Source organism: Schistocerca gregaria, chromosome 4 (assembly GCF_023897955.1).
Source record: "Schistocerca gregaria isolate iqSchGreg1 chromosome 4, iqSchGreg1.2, whole genome shotgun sequence".
Taxonomy (NCBI): Eukaryota; Metazoa; Arthropoda; class Insecta; order Orthoptera; family Acrididae; genus Schistocerca; species Schistocerca gregaria.
Window position 1 is genome coordinate 121,774,397 of NC_064923.1, and position 23,062 is coordinate 121,797,458.

Consider the following 23,062-nt stretch of genomic DNA (forward strand, 5'->3'; position numbering starts at 1 on the left):
TTTCAGCTCTGCTCAAGTTCAGTATTATTATTCCACGATGCATACAGGTTTTGTAATTTTTTTTTTTTTTCTGTTGACACAAAGGGAATTAGCTTTACACCAATTTTCAAGGGAGAGCATTAGGGAAAAATTGACAGGAATGGGGGAAAGAAATACAGTAGAAGAAGAATGGGTAGCTTTGAGGGATGAAGTAGTGAAGGCAGCAGAGGATCAAGTAGGTAAAAAGACAAGGGCTAGTAGAAATCCTTGGGTAACTGAAGAAATATTGAATTTAATTGATGAAAGAAGAAAATATAAAAAAGCAGTAAGTGAAGCAGGCAAAAAGGAAGACAAACGTCTCAAAAACAGATAGACAGGAAATGCAAAATGGCTAAGCAGGGACGGCTAGAGGACAAATGTAAGGATGTAGAGGCTTATCTCACTAGTGATAAGATAGATACTGCCTACAGGAAAATTAAAGAGACCTTTGGAGATAAGAGAACCACTTGTATGAACATCGAGAGCTCAGATGGAAACCCAGTTCTAAGCAACGAAGGGAAAGCAGAAAGGTGGAAGGAGTATATAGAGGGTCTATACAAGGGCGATGTACTTGAGGACAATATTATGGAAATGGAAGAGGATGTAGATGAAGATGAATTGGGAGATATGATACTGCGTGAAGAGTTTGACAGAGCACTGAAAGACCTGAGTCGAAACAAGGCCCCCGGAGTAGACAACATTCCATTGGAACTACTGACAGCCTTGGGAGAGCCAGTCCTGACAAAACTCTACCATCTGGTGAGAAAGATGTATGAAACAGGCAAAATGCCCTCAGACTTCAAGAAGAATATAATAATTCCAATCCCAAAGAAAGCAGGTATTGACAGATGTGAAAATTACCGAACAATCAGTTTAATAAGCCACAGCAGCAAAATACTAACACGAATTCTTTACAGACAAATGGAAAAACTAGTAGAAGCCGACCTCGGGGAAGACCAGTTTGGATTCCGTAGAAATATTCAACACGTGAGGCAATACTGACCTTACGACTTATTTTAGAAGAAAGATTAAGGAAAGGCAAACCTACATTTCTAGCATTTGTATACTTAGAGAAAGCTTTTGAAAATGTTGACTGAAATACTCTCTTTCAAATTCTAAAGGTGGCAGGGGTAAAATACAGGGAGCGAAAGGCTATTTACAATTTGTACAGAAACCATATTGCAGTTATAAGAGTTGAGGGTCATGAAAGGGAGGCAGTGGCTGGGAAGAGAGTGAGACAGGGTTGTAGCCTATCCCCGATGTTATTCAATCTGTAAATTGAGCAAGCAGTAAAGGACACAAAAGAAAAAGTCGGAGTAGGTATTAAAATCCATGGAGAAGAAATAAAAACTTTGAAGTTCGCCGATAACATTGTAATTCTGTCAGAGACAGCAAAGGACTTGGAAGAGCAGTTGAATGGAATGGACAGTGTCTTGAAAGGAGGATATAAGATGAACATCAACAAAAGCAAAACGAGGATAATGGAATGTAGTCGAATTAAGTCGGGCCATGCTGAGGGAATGAGATTAGGAAATGAGACACTTAAAGTAGTAAAGGAGTTTTGCTATTTGCGGAACAAAATAACTGTTGATGGTCGAAGTAGAGAGGATATAAAATGTAGACTGGCAATGGCAAGGAAAGCGTTCCTGAAGAAGAGAAATTTGTTAACATCGAGTATTGATTTAAGTGGGAGGAAGTTATTTCTGAAAGTATTTGTATGGAGTGTAGCCATGTATGGAAGTGAAACATGGACGGTAAATAGTTTGGACAGGAAGAGAATAGAAGCTTTCGAAATGTGGTGCTACAGAAGAATCTTATGACACCGTGGCTGACTCTTGTATGAAATTATGAAATCCACACGGACACAGGTGTTGCAGTGCGTCATTTGGACCAGCTGCAGCCTCGTGTGCAGGCAACGCCTGTTCTGAATGCCACTACACCACCTTTGGCTCTACCTGACGCTCGGGATACTGGAATCTCTCATTACTCACAACGCAGTCCTCTCACCGTCATATCGGTGCCAGCACAAGAACTGGCACCACCAGGAGACATGTCCATGCAGGAACTGGATGACCACCATCTGTCGGAGCAACTCTACTCGCCTCCTTCTACTACGGACACCGACACATCGCCCATGTCTCCTGTTATATCAACCGGACTTGCCGCAATGGGCAGATTGGTGCACGGGGCCCCAGCAGATTCGACCCCTACATCTCCTGTCATTTCGACCCGTTATCATCAGGGACACTTCCGTTCGTATGGGAAGCCTCCTCCTCAAGACTTTACGGCCAGTCAAACAACGTCTATGGACGTTAGCAATCTACAGGCCACCTCCATCAAGACCAGTGCCAAAATTTCAAAGGGGGGAAAAGTGTTCTGACTCGCCGATCATTCAAAGTGCCGCCGTGCAATTACAATCTACATTCGGCGCTGTCTGCCAGCCATGCAGTAGCCACGCCACCTAAGCGGCCAGCCAGCCAGCGTCCGCTAGACTTGGACTCAGTGCTCATTTGAATGTTACCGTATTCACATGTCTTGCTTTATCAACTTGCTCAGTGACTTACATGTGTTGTGTAATTTTGAAATATATGTGTTCAACTTGACGTTATAGCACTATGGTTCTGTAATACCCCTTATAGCCATGGGGGGCACGGGTCCGAATTGCTGGGAACCAGGTTTCCTGGAGGGCAATGCAGAAAGCATGTGTAAAGCTTAACAGTTGCCATAGCGCAGCCAGGTGGTGGAAAAAAACACTGCAATTCCACTGGAGGAATACGTGATCGTGAGACTGAGAAGGCGTGAAATACTCATTGAGGCAGTCTACGCCTCAGTGTCACCTGCTGCCACCAGATGGGTCCCTGTGAGGTCGACATCCATTGTGTCAGAGAGCACAGTGAGATCTAGGACCTCAGCAGATGCCATAATTTTCACCTCATCCTCAGACACAGAGCTTGTAGTTAGTGGTGGTATGGGTGCCACTGCAGTGCCTTGGTTCTTGAGGGTCGTTTTCTTTTTAAGTTTCTCTCACTGCTCCTTAGGTTTGTTTGTCCAGCTGGGAGGGCTTCACTGATTCACTCTCAGGGACTGAGGAGGATCGTGGTACCCTACTACCAGCTACCTGTGGTTGCTTCAGCCACTGGCAGGTGTCAGGATGGCCACTGGTAGGAACCTGCGAAGGGAGTGACCCAAGGGATCCCTTCCTGGTGAAAGGAGCCGAAGGACACTTACGCTTTTCCGACTGAGAAGTAGGGACTGACATCCCCGATGGCTGGAGGGAGGGGAGGGGGGGGGGGGGTTGCTCCTGAAGTACGTTGTGCAGGAGCCACAGGGAGGGAAGTGCCCCCCACCATCAAGGGGGAAGGTGGAGTCTGACAGCTCTGAGAGCCAACTGTATGTGACAGAAAGGAAGATGGTAGAACCATTGTCATAGCGGCAGTGTAGGTTGACGTCATATGCATAGGATGTAGCCTCTCATATTTTCTCTTAGCCTCAGTGTAGGTCAGCCAGCCCAGGGTCTTCAATGCAATTATTTTTTATTTCTTTCTGGAGAATCCTGCAGTCCGGCAAGCAAAGTTAATGATGTTCTCCGCAGTTGACACAGATGGTAGGCGAGGCACAGAGAGTACTGGGATGTGAAGGACACCCACAATCCTGACAGGTGACGCTGGAAGTAGAGTGGGAAGACATATGCCTGGACTTCCAGCACTTAAAGCACTGCATCAGTGGAGGGATATATGACTTTACATCACAGCATTAGACCATCACCTTGACCTTCTCGGGTAATGTGTCACTCTCGAAGGCCAAGATGAAGGCACTGGTGGCAACCTGATTGTCCCTCGGGGCCCCGGTGGACACGCTGGACGAAATGGAGACCTCGCCACTCTAAATTGGTGTGCAGCCCATCATCAGACTGCAAAAGAAGGTCCTTGTGATATATGATACCCTGGATCATATTTAAGATCTTGTTGGGCATGATGGATACAGAAACATCCTCAGCTTGTCACAGGCGAATAGTGCCCGCGACTGGGTAGAAGATGCTGTTTTGATCAAGAACAACCCTGACCCCATTTTTGACAAGCCCTCCATCTCCCTAAACTTGTCCTCCACAAAACACTGAGGTTTCATTGACAAGAAAGATTCCCCATCAACTCTCATACATATGAGGCACCGGGGTGAATAAGCTTCGCTGCCATCCTTAGCATGGCGTTCTTCCCATGGTGTGGCCAGGGGGTGGGCGATAATGATTTGGGGTCGTATTTCTAAGAAATGAAGTTAGACCTTGACCGCTTAGAGACTGTTGATGTTTGACCACCAGCAAGAAATGACGTACTACACTCCATGGAGTGTCATCCGCCCTGATGCTACCCACTCTGAGCACAGGCCGTCCCCACAAGTGCCACCCAGCTGCAGCACAGGCCACCTGGCAGGATGGCCATTGTCGGGAGTCCCGATGCCCCAGGGGGATGGGCAACTACTCCTTGGTATACATGGGGAGTTAACGACACAAGCATCAGCAGAGTGATCCCTTTGTGGTCAGGGGGCTACAAACAACAGGGTAAAAGGCGGCCCCATCACAACGGACTGGCTACCATGCTGGATATCAGGCACAAATGAGCTAAGAAGTTCATTATCGTCGACAGCGCAGAAAGCGATACTGCACAGAGGATGGAGAAAAACGCACCTAGAAGGGTGTTCTCACCCAACAGCTGGAGAATGAGCGGAAGTGCAGATCCACATCAACGAAGGATTCGAGAGGTCTCAGTGTATGATGGATACTATGCACCATGTAAGGCGTCCTTCCCAGTTGGCTCGCTCTACAGGAAAATTTTGAAAAATGGAGGTCAAACCAACATGGGACCATCACATTAAGGCCAAAACGTGAGAGACTCCTCTTAAGATAGGCAGGAATACCTTGTCCCTATTCTAACCCCCAGACCCACAGTGGGGGTGGGAATTTTATTCTTTGCAATGAGTATGGTTTCTTTATATATACTTTTAAACACAACACACTATTCAGTTATCATATGTTCATAGCATATCTTAATAGTACACATGTAACTGATCAAAATATGACGACAGCAACACTTACCCTATGCGAAACAAATCTGCCAGTTTCAGCAAAGACGCATTTATCAGTATTGGAAATGGGTATTTCTCAAATAACCTTGGGAATCTGACAATTGCCTCACACTGTTCTCCCACTCTGCCAGATCTTAATCCTGAAATCAAAGATCATATATAATTTTTAAAACACAGTGACCAACATTCTCTCACATAATTGTGTGCGTTTGATTGCTTACTTATTTATGTGGATAGAAAAGTAACAGATTTTTGCCACACAAATGGCAGACAGCATTTACGCAAGGAAACAATTGCAAAAGCTGTTTGACACAAAAATACGCTTTTTTCAAAGTACACTATCTAAAATCGACAACTCTGAAGATTCCTGAAGATGGAAAATAATTATCAGACATTTGTCACAATTTTCTGTTTCATACATGTAGGCTGTAATCTGAAAATTAAAATAATTTGTTCATCTAACATCATTAGTGAAAAAAGTAGTGAGAATTCACTGAAAAACACATGACTACATTTCCTTCCCCATTCTTCTCAAATTGGAGTCAGATCCTTTCTTCAATCCTAACAGTCTTCTCTTTGTCACGCACAGTCCAGTGATACCTGTTAAACTCAGTTTGTAGACCGATTTATTAGTGCAGTTAAAGAGAACTAACCAGCAAGTGAATCATTCCTCTCTTCCTTTAAAAATCAAAGCCTAATGGATTCCATGATGAGAAAAGGATGGAGTGCCAGTTTGATCTTTCACTGCCCTCTTGCCACAATATGAAGAGAAATCAGGTAAAATGTAGTGCACTGACACAAGTACACTACAAGCACCACGCTGGTTGGGCTCTCACCAAATGTAGTGCCTGTGTGTTAGAAGACAGTACCCTTTTCTCAGTTGTGCTAAAGTCACTTCTTTTTGTGTAACTGGAGAAATCTTTGACACAGCGAGACTTTTTGCTTTATCAGCTGTAATTTGTTATTTTGTACTTCCAGCCACACATTCTTCCACTGATATATAACTTTCCTCCTCAAGAACAACATAATACCACTCAACCACATCCACTCAGAGCAGTGCATTACTTCTGTAGCACGTGCCCCTTGCTGCTGTGTCAGCTTATTCATTTCACAGGATTATCATCTCACACGCAACACAGAAGAATGATAATTCCTTTACTTGATGATGTAGCAAGTGAAATGTGTTTAGCATTTTTGGCCCACATTGTCTTCTGAGACACTATACAAATGGTCTACTGAACACTTAGGGAGTGGGTGAGAAAGTTATTCCACTGACCGCATTTCACCCACTCCATTCTCTTCAGGTCTGTTCTGCAAGTTGCTTCTTTGTTCTAAGCATATGAGCGTATTTTTTTTAATTAAGGTCCATTTGAACATAAGTATGCAACAAAAGGTTATTTCAAAAAGTATTTTGACATAGTTGCCAAGTTTGTTGAAAAACAGCCGGCCGTCGTGGTCTCGCGGTTCTAGGCGTGCAGTCGGGAACCGTGCGACTGCTACGGTCGCAGGTTCGAATCCTGCCTCGGGCATGGATGTGTGTGATGCCCAACGGGAGCACAGTTTCCAAAACTTTAGGTGCTCAGAAACAATGTTGTAAAGCACTGATCTCAACATATCAGGAAATTCGTTTGAGAGGCCTGTTATTGTGAAGCACTTGTTCTCACGAATCCTTGCTTCAACTGAAGCCACAAAATCGTCTGTAATCAAAGAAGGGCGACCGAAGCAGTCCTCATCATGGACGATGTCACGGCCATTTTTGAATTCTTGTACCCACTTATGCACTTTGCTTTCACTGCACACTTCGCGAATCTGTCAATGAATTTCTGCAGCAGACAGGTTCCTTGCTGACAAAAACCGTATTGCTGAGCAAACCTCACACACAGTGGGTGAGATGATAGTCTTAAACATTTTGAAAGCACAGAACAGAACCATACAGGTTAGCTACAGAACTGAAACTGAGCACAGTTGTTCCTGAGGCATGCGGGTAGACGATGTACGTGCTCATTGAATGCAGTATGTGTGCAAACTACTAGTGTCTACAACAAAATGGACCTTACTTAAAAAACACACCTTGTAAATGTTTTTGTTTTTCTTCTGTGATTTACACACATTTCTATCTGCAACTAAGGCACTTTAAGATGTTCATAGCCTTTAGAGCTCTTGCTTTGAGGTGGTTCAGTGTAATACTTCATACACCTCCCCCTCAGTGACAGAGATCAAATAGGTATTATTTTTACTATTATTGCCATTTCATTACTGTTAATAATTGGGTTCAATCAGTTTGTCACCTGGGAATTTATATCCACAGAAATTGTTGTCACTGGCTTTCTCTAATGAAAAACATGATAAAAACTATGCAGGAATTTTTCCTCTCTCACTGAGTGACGCACACATATTTGTAGTTATGGAGAATATTTTCCACACAATAATGATACTCACAAAGAAAACAATAAAAATTGTGAGTTATAATAAGATGCCTCAGTTACATTATTTACTACTGACCCCTATCCTTTTCAATTTCACAAGTGAATGACTACCTAGCAGTGATGGTGCACATACTTAGGAGGAAGTCAAGAACTGTTTCAATAAAAACATATTACATCAGATATGGAAACCAAATAAGTTTCTTACTTAGGATGAGGCCCAACAACTTTACTGATTCCTTAAAACTAAGAGTGGTCTCCTTCAATAACAGTTCAGGTTGAGTAAAAACATTGCGTACACAACATATCTATTTGGGAAAAAATTGACACCTGGGATTTTAGCCCATAATTCTAGTCTTCTTAATGTTAATTGCAGTTATTAAGCAGTCATCCCAAGACTACAAGAAAAAAATAAAAATAAAAAAATTTCCCACAAAAAGAGAGCATTGGACAGGGCTCTTGACTTTCGACACTATGCTGTTGACGGTTATTGAGTAACATTTAACATTCTCCCCTTACAGACACCATTCTTCTGGCTATGTCAGACAGAGTGCACTGCTAATTCTGAAACTAAAATGCCATCCTGAATGGAAGGCTCACACTATAACAGGAAGACAACCCCAAAAGCCCCATTCATACAGTTGCTGCAGAAAACTGTATCTTGATTTAGTGTTGTAGGCCTCTAAAATATAAAAGAATTACCACCTTGAGGCAGATTAGACTGCTGAGTCTAGAGCAGTACTTATGGAAACCACACTGAAGGTGACTGAGGAGTCACCAGATTTCCAGAACCAATAATAAGCAACTTTTGATCATACACTTCAATGCCTTCCCTATGCAACAGGTAAGTGCTAAACTGCGAAAACTACGTGATTTGCTGTCACCCTTCCCAGGTTTCTGAAGAGGGATCATGATTTCTTACCTCTAAGAATTAGGACATTGCCCCTAAAACTAAATTATGCGGTTCTTTGACTTAATATTCAAATGTTGTTGTATTATTTGTCTGGCCCTACTGTTGTTTTGGTCTAAATCCTTCATACAAAAGGAGCAGTTCTGCACATCAATGTTACTGGAATGTAGGCTCTTAACTGGCATTAGATATAATTTGTTTGAAATATTTCTTTATTGCCTGGGCTGCAAATTCTGACCAATTACTATTCTCGTCAATCCTGCTCATTGACTCACACGATTATAATGTGAAATGGTTAACAGAATGTAAAAATACTGCAATGACTACTTTTTGTTGCCTCTGAAAATACAACAGGCTTTTGCCTCAGCAGTGTGAAAGGTTGCAAGACCATCAGCAGATACATACAGTGAAATGTTTGTAGTGCTACCGCCATATCCCTGATGGCTAAATAGCAGTCCTTGCTCCACCATGGGACTAGCTATCTGCTAGGTTTAACTGGAGTTTCAGGGAGAGCATAAGGGAACAATTGACAGCAGTGGGGGAAAGAAGTACAGTAGAAGAAGAATGGGTAGCTCTGAGGGATGAAGTAGTGAAGGCAGCAGAGGATCAAGTAGGTAAAAAGATGAGGGCTAGTAGAAATCCTTGGGTAACAGAAGAAATATCGAATTTAATTGATGAAAGGAGGAAACATAAAAACGCAGTAAATGAAGCAGGCAAAAAGGAATACAAATGTCTCAAAAATGAGATCAACAGGAAGTGCTAAATGGCTAAGCACGGATGGCTAGAGGACAAATGTAAGGATGTAGAGGCTTATCTCACTAGGGGTAAGATAGATATTGCCTACAGGAAAATTAAAGAGACCTTTGGAGAAAAGAGAACCACATGTATGAATATCAAGAGCTCAGATGGAAACCCAGTCCTAACCAAAGAAGGGAAAGCAGAAAGGTGGAAGGAGTATATAGAGGGTCTATACAAGGACGATGTACTTGAGGACAATATTATAGAAATGGAAGAGAATGTAGATGAAGATGAAATAGGAGATACGATACTGCGTGAAGAGAGTGACAGAGCACTGAAAGACCTGAGCCAAAACAAGGCCCCGGGAGTAGACAACATTCCACTTGAACTACTGATGGCCTTGAAAGAGCCAGTCCTATCAAAACTCTACCATCTGGTGAGTAAAATGTATGAGACAGGCGAAGTACCCTCAGACTTCAAGAAGAATATAATAATTCCAATCCCAAAGAAAGCAGGTGCTGACAGATGTGAAAATGACCGAACTATCAGTTTAATAAGTCACAGCTGCAAAATACTAACACAAATTCTTTACAGACGAATGGTAAAGCTGGTAGAAGCCAACCTCGGGGAAGAAGAGTTTGGATTCCATAGAAATATTGGAACACATGAGGCAATAGTGATCCCACGACTTATCTTAGAAGAAAGATTAAGGAAAGGCAAACCTACGTTTCTAGCATTTGTAGACTTAGAGAAAGCTTTTCACAATGCTGACTGGAATACTCTCTTTCAAATTCTAAAGGTGGCAGGGGTAAAATACAGGGAGGGAAAGATTATTTACAATTTGTACAGAAACCAAATGGCATTTATAAGAGTCGAGGGGCATGAAAGGGAAGCAGTGGTTGGGAAGGGTGTGAGACAGAGTTGTAGCCTCTCCCGATGTTATTCAATCTGTATATTGAGCAAGCAGTAAAGGAAACAAAAGGAGAATTCGGAGTAGGTATTAAAATCCATGGTGAAGAAATAAAAACTTTGAGGTTCGCCGATGACATTGTAATTCTGTCAGAGACATCCAAGGACTTAAAAGAGCAGTTGAACGGAATGGACAGTGTCTTGAAAAAAGGGTATAAGATGAACATCAACAAAAGCAAAACGAGGATAATGGAATGTAGTCTAATTAAGTCGGGTGGTGCTGAGGGAATTAGATTAGGAAATGAGACACTTAAAGTAGTAAAGGAGTTTTGCTATTTGGGGAGCAAAATAACTGATGATGGTCGAAGTAGAGAAGATATAAAATGTAGACTGGCAATGGCAAGGAAAGCGTCTCTGAAGAAGAGAATTTCTTAACACTGAGTATAGATTTAAGTGTCAGGAAGTCATTTCTGAAAGTATTTGTATGGATGTATGGAAGTGAAACATGGACGATAAATAGTTTGGACAAGAAGAGAATAGAAGCTTTCGAAATGTGGTGCTACAGAAGAATGCTGAATATTAGATGGGTAGATCACCTAACTAATGAGGAGGTATTGAATAGAACTGGGGAGAAGACGAGTTTGTGGCACAACTTGACGAGAACAAGGGACCAGTTGGTAGGACATGTTCTGAGGCATAAAGGGATCACAAATTTAGCATTGGAGGGCAGTGTGGAGGGTAAAAATCGTAGAGGGAGGGCAAGAGATGAATACACTAAGCAGATTCAGAAGGATGTAGGTTGCAGTAGGTACTGGGAGATGAAGAAACTTGCACAGGATAGGGTAGCATGGAGAGCTCCATCAAACCAGTCTCAGGACTGAAGACCACATGACATGATGACATTAGGACATATGCATCAGGAGCCCTGTGTATGATGGTAGTGACCTGTTCAAATACCGAAGGATGCTGGATTGATGTTGGACTACATTTCTGTACACTCTCTAGCGATCTTTGTAGACCTATTCAAGTGGCTTGGTGGCAGGTGCTGATGTGGCTGACAGGTGTATCCAAATGAAAAAAATGTGACAATGCTTTAAGTCCATAGCCACTTCCCAAAGAACAGTATCAAAAAGTGTGGGGTAGCAAAGTGACAGGCTGTGGATGATTCTGATGCAGAGCTAAAAGTGTCACTTTCCATGTATAGGCAAGGCAGATACATTTGACAAGCGGAACCTCTTACATACTTGGCCCCTAGGACAAGAGTATATGGAGCCTGAATGTGTGCAATATGCACCGTTTTCTCCTAGAATTAGAAAAGGTCACAGTAGTTCAGGGTTGAAGCTCCGAAGAGCCTCATTATCCACATGTTCTTGAAGAGTATGTAAATCTGAATGTCGACTGCTTGAAGGTGTGTGGTGAGGGAGGCTAATTGGTACTAAATGGCTTGTATTGTGGACAAATACTGCCACTCCATGCTTGGTCCTCTCACCATCTGTATTTTCACTCCTGTGGATGGTGCAGCCTTCTAACATAAGGTTGTCATAAGGTGTGCATTGTGTCTCTTGTAAACATATGCACAAGAGGTCAAACTGAGCCTCCAATACTATCCATCAGATCTGAACTGTAACATAGTAGATGGTATCACTGATAACTGGGCTGAATCATTCAGAGATTAAACATTACCTTTGGTTGTCCACATAATGAGTGAAAGCAGTAATTACCATTTAAGTGAACTTCAAATTAGATAAGATGGTTATGATTAAATGTGTGCTACTTGAGAGGGGCCCCACAAAAAATGAGTGATCACAGGACAATGAAACTTTGTGGAAACATTTCTAAGGACATGCAGAAGAAAAATAATGACCAAACCATTAAAAGAAACACATTTAATTTCCACATGATAGAGTAACATTTGTTAATTGTGCACCAGGTGACAAACACTGTGTTCCAGTTTACAAAAATTGCTCAATTTGAGGACAATCTGCATCGACAAAATCCTGAAACCACATTAGATATTGCTCTACTGTGGGCTGAAACATTTCAGATAGGATGTTGGCTTCCTCTCTCAGTATCTTCAACCTCAATGTGTTGTGTGTCCCATTGATAAACCCTATCCTTTAGGTAACCCCCCCCCCCCCCCCGCCACAACCAGATGGGTTCAAATATGGCGATCTTGGTGGCCAAACTGTCATTTAATTTGAACTTCTGAATCATGTTCTTCAACCCTGGTGCAGAAAGAGGACCCCTCCGTATTCCTTTAATGCACCAATACTCATAAAGAGCAGCATCACTACTGCAGCTGTTTAGATAAAAAAAAAAAAAAAAAGACTTTGTGAATAAAACTCTGCACACCTTGTCCAGACCCATGTTGACGTAATACCCATTGTTACTCGTGTTTCAACCCAATGTTGCCATAATGTGCTGGCATCTAATGGTAAGTCATACTAATACTACTACCAATGCAAACCCTGCAGCTCAAAGTCTGAACATCATTCCCATCAAATTGGATATTCATATGGCGAATAGTTTTCTGTCTGCACTGGCTCAATTAGTGAAAGTTTCGTTATAACCACCCTGCATATACATAATTTTTTCTTTCAAAAATAAAATTTCTGCTCAGCAGGCTTATTCCTTTGAGAGGTCAAGTGTCTGTTTGTGTGTCATAGTGACGTAACATTCTAAGCGGGTTTTAACTTCATTTATAGAAAAATATGTTGCAGAATGTTCTATAATTATGTCAGATGAGTTAACTTGTTGCATGGGCTTGGGCAGGAAGTGTCAGACCCGTATGCTGTTATTTAAAATAGAAGAAACCAAATGGTCATCCCCGTATTTGTGCTGACTTTAAGTCTACGGTAAATCCCCAGACAGTGGTCGCTCCCTTACCATGTCCTGAAGACTTTTCGATAAGCTTGGTGTGGGAAAATTCTTTTCCACAATTGACTTGTGGGACACATACTTTCAAATTCCGCTCAACAAATAGTCGCAGCGCTATTTTGTGATCAACTCCCACCTTGAATTGTTCAAGTTTCACCACCTTTCGTTTGGTTGTGCTTCGGCTCCTGCTACTTTTCAGTCTTACTTGCAACAGTTGTGTTCCACTGTCCCTGGCTGTTCCAATTATCTGGACGACATTGTCATATCAGGTGGCACCCCTGACGAACACTGCAGAATTTGTGTGCCTTATTTACTGTAGTTTTGCAAACAGGACTCAAGTGTAACAGAGACATGTGCAAATTCCTTTCGATCCCTCCAAACTAATTGTTTTTGCTGTCAATACATCTTATGACACGGCATTAATTCTGTCATCGCTATCAAGGACTATATGAAGGCTGCGTAGAATGAAGACAGGATATTCAACATCTGGTGCAGCCTTACTCTTTCCACACAATAAAACGTGAACACACCTAACTTGCTCCATGAACGCCTACCACTAGGAGGCAGGTATCAACTGTATAGAATGCCTTGTGGTGTCACTGCCATTAAACTTATTGCACATGCATGAAACAAAATGAAACTCGCAGGTATGTCACTGAAGCAGCCCTCCCTACACACTGAACAACTTCAGAAGGGTTAACATCCGAGAGTGGTGTCCCATACAGGTTTCAGTAGTCTCTCTCTCTCTCTCTCTCTCTCTCTCTCTCTCACACACACACACACACACACACACACAATGGTTATACTATTTATGGAATCACGAACAGTTTTGCCTTCGTACTAAGTAATTATCAGACGATCACAACACATTGAATAAGCAGCTGGCAAGTTATAAAGTATTAAAATCCAATGATGATAACTAAGAAGTCAACTGAACAGTTGACATGTTACTACTATGTAACATACTCAAATCATGTGATAGTTACTATGTTATTAAAACTGGTCACAATGCTGTTTGGTGACTTGAAGCTGAGAAAAACGAAAAAGATTTTGGCTATTCTTATATTCCCTGGTCCCCCTGAATCTAAGTTCATGTATGTTCACAGATCACTGAGTGCATTTTCTGGTGATTTCACTGAATATCTCATACATTTTTCTCTTGCCTTTTTGCTTCCTTCTGCTTTAGATGAGGCTTGTTGTCTCGTAAACAGATTTTTTGTGAGCAATCTTTCTGGTTCATTTTACATAATTTTTGTCATTTTGGTTTCGATCATTTCTAGTGAATTACTAAAACCTCCCATTGCATCTTATTTCTGTAAGCGGCTTCTAGAATGTATTTTCGATAATCGGTATGATCCATATCTTAAACAATATAAACACATAAAGAAATATGTATTTGCTCTCTATTCTGTGCAACCTGATTACCCCATATAAACTTGTTTTTCTCCTCATCACACAACTGCTTCTTACATCAGATACGGAAGTTACGGGATTTTCTCACATCTACCTCCAAATAGTTTTGTTTCAGCGTAAAATATTAAGGTATGTTCCTAGTATCGCTTGCATTGAAATTTCCTATTGTCTGTAGTACCTGTCTTGTTCCATATAACACAACAGCGGACAAGTGAGACCCTTGAAGAATAGAGTGCAAAAATGAAAATATTTGCTGATTTCGATGTCCAATACACGGGTTAAAAACTTATATTCTCCACTGGCAAAAAGTGAATGTAAAAGAAATAGTAAATGCGGAGAGATCAGGGGCAGCATGTACATTTGGGCGGATTTGTATCATGAAAAACCTACACTATAATTATAATAATTTTGACACTTTTATTTTATTCCAATCCGTGTATATACAGATTTATTTGAAAACAGTTTGACAAAGCAGTATAGCGCATAGCGTCCCATGTGTACTGTTACAATCGCGTCTTTAACAGAAACGGAGCTGATGTTGCACATTTACTGGAAGAATACTGAATTACTTAAATCTTGCGTAAAAATTAACAAAACTTACCTTTGTCAAGTTCTGTAAGAGCTGTATTTGCATCCTGCTCCGGCTCTCCCAATCCATTTTCGTTAAATGAATTAACCCTAACAGGTATCATAGTATGAATTGCACATACACACAAGTAAACAAACAGTTGTAAACACAGCAGCAGACACCTCCCGGCAACATTGACACAACTGAGCGTAAAGTGGTTCACGTGACCAAAATCAGTCTTACCAACAACTGGAAGTTACAAATAGAACCGAAACATATTTTAAGAGGAAACGCCATAGGTGCTGTAGACGGACCGTGTAAACCGATACGGAATCACCAGAATCACCACAATTTGTCCAAAAGAACCTATAGCTCCGAGTAGTAACAAAAAATCCTACTAATTCATTAAACACTAGAAATGGAAAATTACGTGAAAAAATATATCCCAATATTCAGCAGAATGAGAAGTCAAAGTTGTCATAATCATTATTTATCTGTGGCGCAAAAAGTAAGCAGGAAAGTAATAGGACATTAATCAGACCAGAATTAGAGAGATCAGTATTGAGAAAAGAAAAACACATTTCTCTTCTGACAGATAAAGATTCTCATATCACAGCCTGTGCTCATACTCGAGAGAGGACGGCAGACGTAGATATAACTACAATATTGTAACAACGAGATTACATTTTAACGCGTTGTATTGTATTTCAAAAATTTGCAGCCGGGTTTCTGTGGGCGTGAATTACTTTCTGCACCTACATAGATACTCCGCAAGCTACGGTATGGTGCGTGGCGGAGGGTACCTGTATCACAACTAGTCATTTCCTTTCCTGTTCCACTAGGAAATGGAGCGAGGGAAAAAACGACTATCTACATTCCTCCGTATGCGCCCTAATTTCTCGTGTCTTATCATCGTGGTCCTTATGCACAATGTATGTTGGCGACACCAGAATCATTTGGCACTTTTTGCTGGTTCTCTAAATTTTCTCAATAGAGTTTCTCGAAAGGAACGTTGCCTTCCCTCAAGAGGCTTTCACGTGAGTCCCCGAAGTATCTCCGTGCGTCCTGTTCGAACCTACAGCTACCAAATCTAGCAGGCCGCCGCTCAATTTCTTCATTTCTGCCTTCATTCCGACCTGGTACGGATCCCAGACATTTGAGCACTATTCAAGGCTAGGTCGCATCAACATGATATATGGAGGTGAACTACCGTTTCCTTAAACTCTCCCCATTAACCGAAGTCGACCGTTCGCCTTTCCTACCACAATTCTCATATGTTAGTTCCATTTCATATCGTTTTTCAATGTAGCAACCAGATATTTAAACGACATCACTGTGTCAAGCAGGACACTAGTAATAATGTATCTGAACATTACATGTTTGTTCCTCCTTCTCATCCGCATTAAATTATATATTTCTACATTTAGAGCAAGTTCCCATTCATCACACCAACTGGAAATTTTGTATATTTTTACAGTCACTCAACTTTTAACACCTCACCGTACACCACAGCATGATCAGCAAACAACTGCAGATTGCAGATTGCTACCCACCACATCCGCCAAATCATTCATGTATATAGAGAACAATAGCAACCCTATCAATTAGAATGAAAGTAAATGTAATCCAATCTAATCTAAACACTTCTATGGGACACTTCTGTCGACACCCTTGTGTCCAATAAACATTGGTCATCAAGGACAACATACTGCGTTCTATTACTTAAGAAGTATTCGAACCACTCACATATCTGGGAACTTACACAATATGCTCGTGCCTTCATAATAGCCTGCAACAGGGCACCGTGTCAAATGCTTTCTGGGAATCTAGAAATATGAAAGCATCCTGTTTCCCCTCATCCATAGTTCGCCAGTATGTCATGTGAGAAAAGGGCAAGATGAGTTTTGCATGAGTGATGCTTTCTAAAACCATGCTGATTAGTGCATGTAAGCTTGTCAGTCTCAAATAAGTTTAATATGAGGGTTGGAACTTTAATAGTGGAAACTATTTATTTACAGTTTGTAAAAGATAGAAACGTGTTTCAAAGTTTAACTGGCCTTCAAAGTAGTCACCAGCATTGTGTATAACCTGTTGCCAGCCATGTGGAAGTCGCAGGATGCTCTTAGCAGTAACAGTTGTGTTGACAGTTCGAGCGGCGCTGTCTACTGCCCGACGAATTTGTAACAGTTCTGAAGCGAATACTGTGAAATGTTCCCTTCAGTTTAGAAATCGAGTTGAACTTACGAGGGCTTAAGTCAAGGGAGTGCAGTAGGTGGTATAGTACTTAGCCCCATCAGTCATACAGATCAGTAACAGCTTGCACTGTACGTGCTTGAGCATTGTCCTGCAAAATAATGGCCAAGTCCTACTGAAAGTATCATCACTTCTGTCTCTATGCTGTTCATTTCTGGAAGTAAGGCTACGCCAAGCTTAGAGACAGAAGTGATGACACTTTCTGCAGTGTATCAAACATAACATGTTATGTGAGGTTCTGTGTTTCATACTATGAAGAAGGAGGATGTCTACTGAACCCATGGAAATTAAGGAGTTAGCGCCGATCATCTTAATAGACTGCTCAAAACAGAACGAAATCTGAGCCTATAAGTGTACGAATTGAAAATGAATCTTTGGCAAATTTCCCAGAGCACTCTGCAGCGCTTGCTCTAGTTTTACATGACTGTGTGATCAACTATCGCCGACTCACCAGTGTCGTGCAACCAACTGTATAAATGAACAGGTGCTGCGCCATACCCACAGCATTTCACAATGGTATCTCAAGATGAGAACATCATTTCAAGCATAGACTGTTCATATTTAAATATGTTGCATTCATAGCTTGCACAGGAGATGCTGCAATAGTAGAGACATTCTCAGCAAACATAACACCACCGAGGTCTTTCAAGGATTTGAAGTGTGCTAAAACACGGAGGAGTGCAAGATGGTTAACATGTTTCTACCATGGAATTCACTGGTATGTTCCTGGTATGACCTATAAATATATGGCGATGTCACTTCGATTATGCGACCACACAGATACCATCATCTATGTCCAAAGGGATGAGAAGATCACATGATTGCGTCGAATCTTGAAGTTTCATGCTATTTAAGATCTGGAATTAATTGGGTGTACAGTTCTCCATTGACTCAAGAAGAAGAAGAAGAAGAAGAAGAAGAAGAAGAAGGTGTGTGAAAATAGTGTTATGTCTGCTTATGAAAATGTAAAATTTCTTATAAGTTGAATGAAAAATAAATGATTTCTTTATTAACTCATAATCTGTGTATGATTTCCTTCACCCTGTTCCCACTTTGACAGTATACAGTTTTGCCCAGGTACTACATCATGGTTTTCCTCAAGTACTGGTAATATAATATTAGACATGTTAGCCATACGTCTTTGAAGGCAGACACAGTCGTGTGTCTCCTGCACTCATAAGCCAATTCATGATGCACAACAGGCAAAATCCCAAGCAACCTGTAGATGTATGTTTTTATCTTCCATGTTAAACTTCACATTCATGTTCAAAACTAATGTCATTTGTGTCTGCATGTCCTTTATATATACAACTGAGATAGTTTTTTTTGTAAATAACAACAAAAATATATGCTTACAATTTTTTTCATTTATTTAGTTCTCATAGATACAATATGATTCTTGTGGTACAGTTTGATTCTTGTGGTACAATTTGGTTGTGTCCTTTTGCCAACTAGAGTGTAGCTGTTAACCTTGTGTGGCAGTGGGTTTCATTTAGTTTCTTATAGTAACTCACATATTAGCTAGATGGATAGTGACTGTGTCTGTTGTGTGCTGATGCAGGAAAAGTTGGCCACAGTCCAAATGCAACTGGAAGCTTTGTTGGCCACAGTCAAGAGGCTCTAGAGTGCCCCCTTGAGGTGTAGTGTTGATGAACTGCCTGGGGCTGCCTCTGCTATATTAAATGTGCAAGGGGGATGTCACAACTCTCTATCATTGAGCCGAACTCAGGTGTGACTGAGCTGGTTGACCCACTCTCACCTCAGTCTGTGTGGTGGACTGTGTCGAGGACTCGAGCCTCAAGGCGAAGGCTGCATGGGGGACGCAGCTTCCTGCCAAATCCCATGTACTTTGCTAATAGTTTCAGTGTGCTATCTGATGATGGGAAGGGGGGGTGGGAGGCTGAGCAGGATCAGAATGCACCTTCTGCCAGGATATTGGCCGCTTCTTTAGCAAGGTCCAGACAGGCATGTGGGGATGGGGGTTTGTTAGTTATTGGGCGCTCCAATGTTAGGCGGTTCATGGAGACCCTCAGCAACATAGCAGCTAGTGCGGGGAAGAAGTCCAACGTTCACTTGGTGTGCTTGTGGGGAGGCCTTGTCTGGGATGTGGAGGAGGTTCTTCCGGCAGCTATTGAGTGTGCTGGCTGCAGCTAGCTGCAGATTTTTGCACATGTCGGCAACAACGATGCCAGTCGTCAGAGTACAAGGAAATCCTTGGGTCCTCTCGACAGCTGGCTAAACTGGCGAAGGCGCCCACCTTCCCTCAAGGAGAGGAAGCCAAGCAGATGACTTGCAGCATCGTACCCAGGGTGGACTGGGCTCCTCTGGTTTGCAGTTGAGAGGCTATGCCGACTGTGTGACGAAAATGGTTGTAGATTTCTCGACCTACACTATGAGGTTGAAGGCTGTAGGACGCCCCTCAGTAGATCAGGAGTGCACACAGGAAGCAGCAACATGGGTAGCACAGTACTTGTGGTGTGCACATGGGGTTTTTAGATTAGGTTCCTCCCCATGGGAAACAAACTGTTGTTGTTGTTGTTGTGGTGGTCTTCAGTCCTGAGACTGGTTTGATGCAGCTCTCCATGCTACTCTATCCAGTTCAAGCTTCTTCGTCTCCCAGTAACTACTGCAACCTACCTCTTTCTGAATCTGCTTAGTGTGTTCATCTCTTGGTCTCCCTCTACGATTTTTACCCCTCACATTGCCCTCCAATACTAAATTGGTGATCCCTTGATGCCTCACAACATGTCCTACCAACCGGTCCCTTCTTCTAGTCAAGTTGTGCCAAAAATTTCTCTTTTCTCCAATCCTATTCAATACCTCCTCATTAGTTATGTGATCTACCCATCTAATCTTCAGCATTCTTCTGTAGCACCACATTTCGAAAGCTTCTATTCTCTTCTTGTCCAAACTATTTATTGTCCATGTTTCACTTCCATACATGGCTACACTCCATACAAATACTGTCAGAAACGACTTCCTGACACTTAAATCTATACTCGATGTTAACAAATTTCTCTTCTGCAGAAAGGCTTTCCTTGCCATTGCCAGTCTACATTTTATATCCTCTCTACTTCGATCATCATCAGTTATTTTGCTCCCCAAATAGCAAAACTCCTTTACTACTTTAAGTGTCTCATTTCCTAATCGAATACCCTCAACATCACCCGACTTAATTCGACTAAATTCCATTTACCTCGTTTTACTTTTGTTGGTGTTCATCTTATATCCTCGTTTCAAGACACTATCCATTCCATTCAACTGCTCTTGCAAGTCCTTTGCTGCCTCTGACAGCATTACAATGTCATCGGCAAACCTCAAAGTTTCTATTTCTTCTTCATGAATTTTAATACCTACTCCGAATTTTTCTTTTGTTCCTTCACTGCTTGCTCAATATACAGATTGAATAACATTATGGAGAGGCTACAACCCTGTCTCACTTCTTACCCAACCACTGCTTCCCTTTCCTGTCTCTCGACCCATATAACTGCCATCTGGTTTCTGTACAAATTGTAAATAGCCATTCGCTCCCTATATTTTACCCCTGCCACCTTCAAAATTTGAAAGAGAGTATTCCAGTCAACATTGCCAAAAGCTTTCTCTAAGTCTACAAATGCTAGAAACGTAGGTTTGCCTTTCCTTAATCTAGCTTCTAAGATAAGTCGTAGGGTCAGTATTGCCTCACGTGTTGCAATATTTCTACGGAATCCAAACTGATCTTCCCTGAGGTCGGCTTCTACTAGTTTTTCCATTCGTCTGTAAAGAATTTGCATTAGTATTTTGCAGCCGTGTCTTATTAAACTGATAGTTCGGTAATTTTCACATCTGTCAATACCTGCTTTCTTTGGGATTGGAATTATTATACTCTTCTTGAAGTCTGAGGGTATTTCGCCTGTCTCATATATCTTGCTCACCAGATGGTAGAGTTTTGTCAGGACTGGCTCTCCCAAGGCTGTCAGTAGTTCTAATGGAATGTTGTCTACTCCTGGGGCCTTGTTTCGACTCAGGTTGGCCTGAGAAATTACCAGTTCATGACACTGATGTGGGTGTGCCAACTGTATAAAATGTTAGTTCGCCTAAGCAGGTCATTCCAAAGGAAATAAATATGCTAAATCTCATGTTAGTAATTGTCAAAGTGTCTGTAGCAAGATCCCCGAGTTACTCTCAGAAATAAACAATATAATGCCAATATTCTTTTAGGTGCTGAAAGCTGGTTGAAACCGGACATACATAGCAGTGAAATGCTGAACTCGGATTGGACGATGTTTAGGAAGGATAGGACTGATGCTTAGCAGCACCGTCAAGGTTCTTATAATATACCATCCGTGATACGAAAAGCTACGGTACAGTTGCAAAATGGAGGAACTAACAACGTTAAAATTTATCAATGGCTAAAGCAAACTTCATAACGGATGTTCTTGATCAGTTTTGTGTGGCAAAGTGGTGAGGACCGAAACAACATTTCAAAACATCGGCATTTACTACCAAACACATCTAGCAATATTTATAAGGGAATAAATAGCGCCTTGAGGATTTTTTTATTCTGTTGTTACAACTAAAAAACTGATGATAGACTTGTCATATTCCAACAGGCTAGTTGTAGCGAAAGAGGTCATTGTCCTGTTTCAGACTAAATGATTAAAAAACTCGCAGTTTGCGTGTGTTGTCATCTTGCAGTTTTGTTGTGAAGCGCCATGCTGTGTATTGTGCAAGTTGGTTTTGTACCTTACGCTGTTTCCTGTCTTTGTTGACAATATGGGACGCTGGGGAATGCTGAGATCCTTGACTGGCTGCAGCTCGCTTCTGGTCTGGAAAAACAAAAATCGTCTCTTCCGCCTCCAGTAGGTCCTGGCTGGTTGAATGTCGCCACCAGTGATTCCGGGTCTCTGCACGTTCGAGGTCGTTGCTGGTTCCCCTTTAGATGTAGCCATACAATGATTTCTTCGCCGCGAAAGACGACAAATTGATAATCTTGATCCACAATATGCAGCTCCAGTTAGTCTAGTGTCTGAACTGTTATTAGGAGGTAAACAGCGTTGCTACAGGTCTCAGAAAGTCATATACTCTGTTCATATTGATGGGAAGAATCCATAAATTGTATGAATCAAACTATTGTTGAAATAAGAGTTTGTTGCAACTTTAGATTCGACACAGACTGTACTGACAGGAAGTACATCCACTGACGTGTCGAATCTGTAGAATTTATTAGGATCCTACCACAAAACCTATCATTTTGGGAAACCCATTAGCTGTCCTACTGAACGTTTCTGCTCTCTAGTTAAAGTCAATCTTTGCTCTCGTCGTCTTTATTTCAGATTTAATTGTACTGATGTCTGCACATAGCTCAATCCTTTTTCCAGAGCACTTTAAAACTTCATTTAAATCGTCAATATCGTATGCACTAGGTTCTACTTCCACAATTTCTTTTCCACCGTTAATTTCCAGATGAAGTTTATTGTTAGCCTCTTTGGTATATGGAATACTGTTGGATGTTTCAAGCCCTGTCAGCGGAAAACTCGACTCTCCCCTGTTTAAATCAGTCAATGGGAAGTAATTCGCTCTTAATACTGATTTTCGTTCTTTTTAAGTCAGCATAGACGACATTGCATATGAACTTCAACTGGCAGGTGTCTACTTAATGTGCCTCTTTTTATGTATGCTTCTTCATTAGCGTTAGGAGACATGTGATGTTCTGATGTCCACACAAGTAAGTATTAAAATTTTACTAGCGATGTAAATCGTAGAACACATATCTTCTGTAAGTGAAGTATCTTCTGGTGGCTGCAGGTCTCCAAATGATTTTTCTTAACATATGCCACCCAGTGGGTTCCTGGTCCCCCAGCAACATCCAAATTCACAATTCCACATTCTCCA

General features: G+C 41.6%; 1 protein-coding gene across 1 annotated transcript in view; it reads right to left on the reverse strand.

Annotated features, from left to right (window-relative positions):
- The window catches only part of LOC126266594 (integrator complex subunit 7), a 156,878-nt gene extending 141,729 nt beyond the window's left edge, over positions 1-15,149 (reverse strand). Inside the window, 2 exon segments of the mRNA XM_049970909.1 lie at positions 5,108-5,237; positions 14,969-15,149. Coding sequence (XP_049826866.1) covers positions 5,108-5,237; positions 14,969-15,059 — 221 coding nt within the window. The 5' untranslated portion in view covers positions 15,060-15,149.
- Positions 15,150-23,062: the final 7,913 nt, after the last annotated feature.